At 40.8% G+C, this 9,882-nt stretch overlaps 1 protein-coding gene across 2 annotated transcripts in view; it reads left to right on the top strand.

Annotated features, from left to right (window-relative positions):
- Positions 1–214: 214 nt before the first annotated feature.
- LOC120726753 (solute carrier family 66 member 2) overlaps positions 215–9,882 on the top strand; it is a 34,809-nt gene continuing 25,141 nt past the window's right edge. The window contains exons 1-3 of one of the 2 annotated variants that reach the window (XM_040020655.1): positions 215–959; positions 2,702–2,835; positions 5,814–5,864. In XM_040020655.1, coding sequence (XP_039876589.1) covers positions 757–959; positions 2,702–2,835; positions 5,814–5,864 — 388 coding nt within the window. In that variant the 5' untranslated portion in view covers positions 215–756. The remainder of the gene's footprint in view (positions 960–2,701; positions 2,836–5,813; positions 5,865–9,882) is intronic. The other variant, XM_040020656.1, reaches the window with a different exon arrangement.

Genomic DNA, 9,882 nt, shown 5'->3' with positions numbered 1-9,882 from the left:
TTCTAAGTAGCTACAGAGTCAGAGCCCAAAATTACCATAACATTCACGTTCTGCCAAACAGCTGACACAAACTATATGTTAAAATTCTTTCTTTTATTTATTTATTTTCTCTTTTTTAATTCTTTCTATTATTTTTTTTAGCTAACCTGCTAGATAGCTAGCCACATACAGTTTGCCTGTGTGTGAACTATCTTGATCAAGTTGGATAATCTTTGATTGAGCGCGTGACGTGAGACGTTCCAGGAAGTGTTGGGAAACATTACAGACGGGCAGGACAGCGAAGAAGAAACAATGGTGATGTAGGGACACCGCAAACAAAAAATGCTGTTTCATTTCAGGGGCTTTTTATACATTTTCAGGAGAGTCGTGTGTTTCCTATAACGACTTAAGTTCAGCCCGTGCTAAAACGCTCACAAGCATCAGCACTGTTGAGTCAAGGAAATGGGAAACGCAGAGTAAATGACCGTACTGCAGTGACTGCACAACCGCTGCTTTTGTACGGAAGCTCATTGTTTACTGCTCATTGTTTCCGCTATTGTAACGTCAGCCCCGGATACGTCGTTTGTGCTTCATTGCTCTGTTTATGATGGCGTGGCATTAGCTGCTGTTTCTCAGTCATGCGTGGAAAACACGGATGCTTCTCTCCCGATCTCAAAGCCACATCGAGGAACCGGAGGAGGATCAACAGCCAAAAATAGTCTCTAGAGCCACTGACAGCCAGCTGACGTCTCTTCGCTTATTCCGCCGACGAACAGCATGGAAGATGAGTTGTTTGACCAGATCCTCACCGTGTTTAACAACCTGGTGGCGTGGGTCGCTGCCGGTGCCATGGTGTTCGGTGGGGTGGTGCCCTACATCCCCCAGTACAGAGACATCCGCCTGACCCAGAATGCAGAGGGCTTCTCCACCTACGTATGCCTGGTGCTGCTGGTGGCAAACATCCTGAGGATACTCTTCAGGTAACAGACTCTCACATCCTTTGAGAGCTTGTGAGGTTGTTATGGGAGGCTTCGGATATTCTCTTATATTCAGCTTTTTTAAAAAAAAGAAGAGATCCTCTTACACTGCATGTTAACAGACTCATAGAGGAAAAGCGGCCTGCTGGGTTGAATGCACTGCAAACAGTCTGCTGGTTACTGTTAAACACCAAACTGTATTTTACCTCTGAACAGTATTCAACTTATAGCAGACAAGACTCGCTTTTCCTTTTATTTTTTTTATACAGTGGTTATAATGGTGGATATTAAATGAGGCCACATAAATAATGATGTAGAGACTTGTACATATAATGTGGATAACCCGAGGCACAAAAATACACAGTTTACGATAAGAGCCGTGCATTGTGGCTCTGTAGTGCAGTAGTTTGCATGTTTGCCTAACAAGCAAAAGTTTCCTGGTTCAGTCCCAGGATGACATACAGATCCCTTGGCGGTTGTGTCAGGAAGAGCACCTGGTTTAAAAATCCAACAGGTTAAGTATGCAGCGCTCTGGCAACCCTGTGTGAATAAGTGAGCAGCTAAAAGTAGCTTTAATCATGCAAAGCTACTCTATTAGAGTCCAAGCATTAATACACTGTATTGCCAAAAGTATTTGCTCGTCTGCCTTCACACGCATATAAACGTAGGTGACGCCCCATTCTTAATCCATAGAGTTTAATATGATTTCGCCCACTATTTGCACCAATAGCAACTCTTCTGGGAAGGCTTTCCACATGGTTTAGGAGTGTGTCTATAGAAGTTTATAATCATCCTTCCAGAACCACATTTTTGAGTGCAGATGCTGATGTTGGACAATAAAACCTGGCCCACAGTCTCCGTCTAAGTCATCCCAGAGGTATTCTGTCAGGTTGAGGTCAGCCAAGTTCTTCCACACCTTTTCCACACCGCTTATCCTTGGTATGCTGAAGCAGTAAGAGTTCCTTTTGCTGGAGCTAAGGGCCCAAGCCCAACTCCTGAAAAACAACCCCACACTATAATCCCTCCTCCACTGAACTTTACATTTGGTACAATGCAGTCAGACAAGTATCGGTCTGCTGGCAACCGCCAAACCCAGACTCGTCCACCAGGTTGTCAGAAAGACAAATGTGATTTGTCACTCCAGAGACCTTACTGCTCTAGGATCCAGTGGTGTCCTTTACACCACTGCATCCAAGGCTTTGCATTGTGCTTGTTGATGTAAGGCTTGGATGCAGCTGCTGGGCCATGGAAACCCATTCTGTGGAGCTCTCCATGAAATGTTCTTGAGCTGATCCAAAGACCACATGAGTTTTGGAGGTCTGTAACGACTCTACACACTATGCCCCTCAGCATCTGCTGACCCCGCTCTGTGATTTTACATTGCCTGCCACTTCATGGCTGAGTTGCTGTCATTTGCTTCCTTTTTGTTATAAAACCACTAAAAGCTCAGGAAAATTTTACAGCTGGACATGTTACACAGGCGGTATCCTATCAGTGTACTACACTGGAGTTCACTGAGCTCCTGAGAACGACCCGTTCCTTCTGCATATCTAGCCTCTTGATTTTATACACCTGTGGCCTTAGATGTGATTAGAATTCAATGATTTGAATGAATATGGTGTAATATGCACTTAGGAATGAGTGTAATAGGTCCCCTTGAAGGTCTGGTGACCAGCAAATGGGTGAGAGAACCGTAGGGTAAATATGAAATCTTAAAATCCACATATTGTTTTCTTCTTCTTTAGATTTGGACGCTACTTTGAGACGCTGCTGCTGTGGCAGAGCATCATCATGATCTGCACAATGCTCATCATGCTGAACCTGTGCACCAACGTCCGCATGGCCACTGAACTCAGCACGAAGAGGCGCTCCTTCTTAGGTCAGAACACCCAGGCGGTGCCACTTTACCGTGCAGATAAGGCTCAGATTAGTGTGTGTGAGAGTGTGTGAGAGGCTGGTGATTGTTGCCTGTGATCTCCTGTGCAGGTTTTTTTTCTAAGACTATATAAAATAAGCTTTCTGAAGCTGGTTTTATATTGCGCTTAGTTCAAATAAGTGATATAGGATGATGGGGTAAAATATATTACTAACCATGAAACTTTCCAGGCTGATTACTGACATTAAGGTGATTACATTTTGTAATTTTTGTCATAAAGTTATTCATAACCCACACAGGGAAACGCTTGATTCTGTTTTGTGACATTCATCCCTTTGTAAACAAACACAAACAGCTGCCCTTTGTTGTCTGATACGCTGTGCTGCTTACTTTGAGGAAATTTGACTAAACCTGGCTGCTAATATGAAGAGGCTCAATGTCAGATAATGGGAGAGTATCAGTTAAACTAGCGTGGGCAGGATTAAATATAATCCAGTGTAAAAGGAAAACATGGAGACACTGTTTTATAATCAGAGCCTCACACATTTCTTTTTAAGTCGATAACAATAGTTGGCGACTCTAAAATCTGATACTTCAGCGAATATACATAGACAGGTTTGCTTAAAATTCGTATTGTGTACTTCTATCTTTATGAGTCACTGCTAAAACAGCACAACAGTACAGTTTAAATGCACAGGATCAGCTGGTTGTGGCATTTGAAATGCTGTTGCTAACAGGACAGTTGCCCTCTGGTGGACAAACTGTGCAACATCAACACAATGTTTCTCCTGTCAACTTTTTTTTGGTTCATTTCTCAGTTGTTATAAATGCTGATAATTAGCAAAAGCTAATACCGGCCAATACCATCAGCCTATCAATATAACTGGAGCATATGTCAGGAAGTGCAGTGCAATAAAACAAGTTTTATCCATCAGCCTTTAGGATAGATTGTTAATTTTACTAAATGTAATGACATTTTTGGGCTTTGTTACTTTAACTGAAGCTTCAGACTCATGTCTGATTGCAAAACACGAGAAAAACAATAGCTGTCCTGTGATTCTGCTATCTGACATCTAAAATGATCACACAGAGGAAGTTTGAAACAACAGGAAGTCTCTTGTCTCTCTCTTCTCTTCCACAGCTGGTCTCCGTCAGTCACTGCTCATTCACTCAGTGAACAGCACACAGAGAGAGACAGAGGGACCGTTTAGTGCCAGGCTTTTTTTTTGTATTTTGGCCAAATGTGTAGTTAGTGCATTTTGCCTCAGTAGGGCAGTGTAACTTCATGTTTAAGTGTCTACGCCAAGCAGCAACTGTCAGAGAAATTCCAAACTTCCGGTGAAGTAAACCTAAGATGTGAAAAACAAAGTAAAAAAAAAAAAATTAACTGCTGAGTTAGATTAGATTGTTAGGCTTAGCTTAAATACTGAAGTCAGGGCTAAAGGCTTTATTTTTCAGTTTTTGTACAAATGTGTGTATTTAATCCACAATCATTCACTGCTTCCTGTAACCCGGAGGACTGTATAGTGAGTTTATCTGCAAAATTGAAGGAACAAATACATTGGAGACTACAGGGTTCATTTTCTCAGCATTGTGAACTTTATAATTGTAGTCACGCAATTAAAATGTTACCAGTCAACGTTAACCTGATCAATAAATACACATCATGCCAAGCATATTCATTAAAATGAAAAGACACAAATACTCTGGTAGATTATATCGCGCTGCTCTCTTTCATCTTTGGTCTGCAATGCTTGGGTCGTGGCCATCGACTGTACTCTAAACTCTTTTTTTTTTTTTTTTTTTTTTTTTTTTTTAGAAGTTTTGAGACACAGTACGGTCAGACGACACCCTAGGAGCAAGCATTAGGTGACAGTGGGATGGAAAAACTTCCTTTTGACAGGATGAACCCTCTGGCAGAATCAGGGTCAGTGCGGGGCGGCCATTTGCTGCGACCAGTTGGGGGGTGAGGGGGCGGCTGTTTTCCATTGTGGAAGTGATTAATGCGAATGATTAAATGCAGAGTGGTGTATAAACACAGAGAGTGAAAGGGAGTGAAGAAGAAACACCAGGAAGCTCCCAGCAGCCTAGGCCTACTGCATCACAACTAAGTGATGGTTCAGGGTCACCTGATCCAGCCTCAACTATATATTGAAAAAAGGAAAGTTTTAATTTTTAGCTTAATCTTAAAAGCAAAGAGCGTGTCTGTCTCCTGAATCCAAACTCGGAGCTGGTTCAGAGGTGAAAGCAATGTTTAAAATAATTTTCCCAACATCACATGTTCCTATAAATGTGTGTGTATGTGTGCGTTTGTGTTTTGTTTTGTGTGGGGAAGCTAAAGAAATATTTGTTATTGAAAATATAACTGAAAAGTTTGAAAGCGTCACAGCTCTGCATCACACCATCTTGAAATATTAAGCCTGTGTCAGGTAAATGTGACAATACAGATAAACATCGTCCTCACCATTCCAAGGTCTGGCTAATAGGTTCGTGTGTGAAATATGCTTTTATGGAGCTTTTATGTATCCTTTGGTAGTAACGGCTACGTTTAAAGAATAACATGACGAAGGCTATTTGATGTCTTCCTATGGAACAAGAAACTGTGCAGCAGAAGCTGTGAAGATGAGCAAGCTTAGTGCAATAAATGCTAAAACAAATAAAGTAAAAGGAATGTAAGACGATTGGAAAAATAGAACTTTGGACTTTGCAGATGTCACCAGATTTTTGGATTAAAACACCTTGAATTAAGTTACATTACTGAACTCAAAATTTTATTGATTGTTTATTAGCTATAAAGGTTATGCATCTGAGGAAGCTAAGCAGGTGGGAACACTCCTAACCTCACAGATCACTGGTGTAACAAATCACAGAATCAGTGAGTTCTGTAATTTGACAAAGATCAACTCCAGCTTTGCTGAAGAAAACCAAGCTCTATTTTTTTCTTTTTTGTCTATATATTTTTTGTTTTTTTTTGTCTGTAGCCACAGACATTAAGGACGAGGAGGTCAGAATCCCTAAGAGGCTCTTTCTGGGTATGTACTTACTGTGTCTGTCATGAAACATCAGTCGTAGTTCATCTGCCTCTCCCATCTCCACTCCTGTGTGTCTTGTGCATGGTGATAACCCTGCCTGGCTCTCATTCACAGCCCACCCGTCTCACTAACTGACACCGACTAACAGTTTCCAATGAGTTGACGTGAAGCATGAGCCCCTTTCTCTCGCATGTTTTTGAATGATCGAGCACATTAACCGTTTGTCGATTATAGAAACTGTTGTGATGCTTTACAGCATGTTTCACTGCACGCCCTTAGTGCACAACAACGTAGGAAGAAAAAGAAGCTAATCCTGTTAGACCTGCATACTGCCACTAGTTTACAGTAGTTACTGTACTCATGTCATTGAGTTACAGTATGAAGTAACTCAATGAAATATACTCATGTTACTGTGATATTTATGTATTTTGAAAAGCAATAATTGATCTTGACGAAGTGCAAAAGACAAAAAGGAAAATCACTGCATCATGAAACACAGTCACAAAATGTTGTTGTGTTTGTTTTGTTGTTGTGAGTTTGTTTTCTTTTTCTGAAATGTCGTGTTTTCTGATTTGTCTTTGTGTTTCGCACTTCAGGGCCAGCATACAAGCAAAATTAACTTTTGTGTATGAATAATAACCTTTAAGCTGCGGCATGTTGATTTTTATTCTGGACTAATACAGTAATGTAAAGCACATTGTTGAAAGGCTGCAAAATCAAACACTAATGACTTTTAATTAATGCTTAATTAATGATTTTGAATTAATGCTGTCTTCCTACTGGCTGACTTCAATACTTTCAGTACAGTGTAAACCCAAACAGAACTCGACACATTTAAAGAGGACTCAGGACTTATGTTGCTGAACTTACAAGTCAAGCTGCATTTAAAGTAAACTCAAATATTCTCATTTGAATTGACGAATCCCAGCGTATTACTTGGGATTAAATTAAAATGGTGAGACTCGTATCCGCTATCTAATACATTTAAAGTATATTTTGTACTTCTTTATTTTTCTGTTGACCAAAGAATTACTCCATACTTGTTTTTCTGACATGATGTGGATCGTCAACTCGGCAACCCACTGCACTCTTTGTGTCACAGTTTTGCTAATCTAATATAAAGGTAAATGACACGCAGTCCAAACAGAACCCATATATTTTATTTAAAAAATAAACCATAGGAAGCATGTGAAATGTTTAAGAAAAAAAAAAAGTAAAATATATGCTTTCATAGTTTAGGTTATTTACATATTTGTCTAACAAGTGAAAAATGTCTGGTTGAATCCAAGGAGGAGATACAAACCCCCATTTACCAGTTTACCACTGTGTAGCATAGATTCATAGATTCAATAAAAGAAATGGGAACAAATTATTTTCTCTGGAAACAGCATGTTGGTATCAAAGTGCCGAAAGATACAATTTGTTCTCTTTAGGGTATCTGTAGACACAACACCGGTTCACATTTTAGTTAGGTGCCTTTTCTGTGTTTGAATGATTGATAGGTCAATGTTAAGTGGCCTAGCAAACAAAAGCAGTCCTCTGAAAATGATCAGAAAGTGAGTGGAATAAGCAGCCAATGTTCAAAGAAAAACTTCAGAAAGCCTGGAGAACTATTGCTCAAGTCCGCTTTTCTATAAAGACAAGAAATTCTGGCTTCTTCGAATTAAAATACTAATAAATGAGAAGTAATCAAGATTTGTACACAGTCATATACATATGTTTAAATGTGTATATACTTGCAATTGGTATACACAGTTCAATTGGGACACAGCATGAAGAGAGGGCTGTTGTTTTTGCGATGGACACTAGATGGCAGAAGGAAACCATAGATGTGCGACTTGAAAAGGCAGCATGCACTTTTAGTTCAGTGTGTCCGAATACAGGACAAACTTTCCTGTTTAGTTTGTAGTGCACAGTAGACAACATGGACAGAATTGCTGTTTTCCTGTCATGAAAAAGTCAGAGCGCAGAATCGTTTTTCATTAGCGTCATTGCTTCTTTGATTCAGTGTGTTCTGACCTGTGTGTGTTGCTGCTGCGTGACTTTGACCACATGTGGAAGCTGCCATCGCTGGGCTCTGAATGGTCATCGATCAGTGAGCTCTGCCAAGTGTCATTAGACCCTTGCTGACAGAAAGCCATGTTCTTTGATCGCAGCTTTGCTGCCTTGCTGCTGTTCATTAATTCGCTATTGAAAATATCAAGAGCAAGCATGCTGTAGTCCGCCGTCGATAAAAAGTGAGAAAACACACAGGGAGAAAAGACTGTAAGACTGTTAGATCAAAACTGCGGCACAGAACAAACACATTAGAGAGAGCAGATATTCGGTTCACACCATGTCGCTCTGTAGTGACTCACTGTGGTGCTGTTTAGTCCTCAGGACAGTTTCTCAACCTGTGCATTTGTCTGACTGTCCAGTTTGCTCCCTTTGCGTTCTCGGAGCCTCAATAATACCTCATTTGTTCTCATAAGAGCACAGCAGCATTATCACACCAGGCACCTTCATGAAACAGCAGGACATTTGTACCTAGACAGACAAAATGTAGGTGACTTTTAATAGAACTTCCCAGGACTGCCCAAAGGAAGCTGCAATAGATGTGATAAGCTGCAACCTTTCTATATACAGGTGCCTCAGACTCACTCACATATGTGTGCGTCGGTGCTGGACTGTAAGTCTTTTGTTGTGGCATGTGTAGTTTTGAGAGAGAAAGTTAAGTCCTGGTGTAATAGCAGCTCAGTGTGATTTATGTGCAAGACTGCCTGCTGCAATCCTTTAAGAAGATTAAAAGATCAGATCATTTGGCTGTGTCTGAAGCAGAAATGCCGGCAATCACTCAGGTGGAGGTAAAAGGATTTGGGGGGAAAAAGCAGGAAGACAGTGCAAAAGTTTGCTTTTGAGTCAAACTTTTTAGAGGATCTATAAGAGGAGGCAACAAGGAAACCAAAATGTGAAACTCTACTCCACCATGACAGGAACTGTGTTGGTTCCCTAAAGGGTGCAGCTCTCTCTCCATCACATCCACACTTTCATTTGTTTTGAGCTCCATTCAGTCATCTAAGTCATTTGATTTTTATATTAGGCCTTTTATTACTTCTGTGAATGCAAATATCTGACATTTTTGCATTTGTTCCAGTCAGCACATCTACACAGAGCTCCAGGGTTGGAGCAGGGGAAATTAGTTTAGTATGGAAACCCGAAAGCTTTAACAACAGTTTTAACAGATGGGTCAGTGTACTTGTACTTACTTTAACTCCTGATTTTTACTCAGCTAACAGCTACAAAGTTACATATGCAGGGTGTTATTATGAAGAAGCTGAGTATCTATCTTCAACCCATCTTTACTTTGATGGTGTTGTCCTTTCTTTTGGAATCTCATCATCATGATTAACTTGATGATGAAGAACATTCTGTTTCCTGACACATCTTCTTAAGGCGCATCCACACATGAAGCAACTAGCAGTCACATGGCAACCAGAGACCACTGAAAGTCAGTAACACCAAGAGACTTCAAATGACTGCTAACAGAATAACCATTGATGACATGAACTGGGTCGAGCTTTGAGGCAAGCCACTGAAGCACCAACCAGTGAGAGCTAAGAAGATATATGACATATCAGTGAATGCTAAACACATTAGAAGAGTACCAAGGCAACAGAAGCCTACAATGTCCACTAGCGACTGGCCATTAATGACAAAGCGATGAGCAGATCACTTCCTTGACATCCTACTGTGAACTACACTGGAAAATGGAAACCTGGCAGTGTAAAGGGAATGCTGGGTATCAGTGTCAGTGACTTAGAACGTCTACATCAGGGGTGTCCAACTCCAGGCCTCAAGTGATTAGTTCATTATCAGGCCTCTGGAGAACTACAAGACATGAGGAGGTCATTTAGCCATTTAAATCAGCTGTGTTGGATCAAGGACACAGCTAAAACCTGCAGGACACCGGCCCTCGAGGCCTGGAGTTGGACATCCCTGGTCTACATAAACACAAATTCATTCAGAGTCCAGTCACAAC

This window comes from Simochromis diagramma, unplaced genomic scaffold (assembly GCF_900408965.1).
Source record: "Simochromis diagramma unplaced genomic scaffold, fSimDia1.1 OVJJ01000753.1, whole genome shotgun sequence".
Classification (NCBI taxonomy): Eukaryota; Metazoa; Chordata; class Actinopteri; order Cichliformes; family Cichlidae; genus Simochromis; species Simochromis diagramma.
The sequence above is the reverse complement of the archived record's forward strand: the minus strand, read 5'-3'. Positions and strand labels throughout refer to the sequence as shown.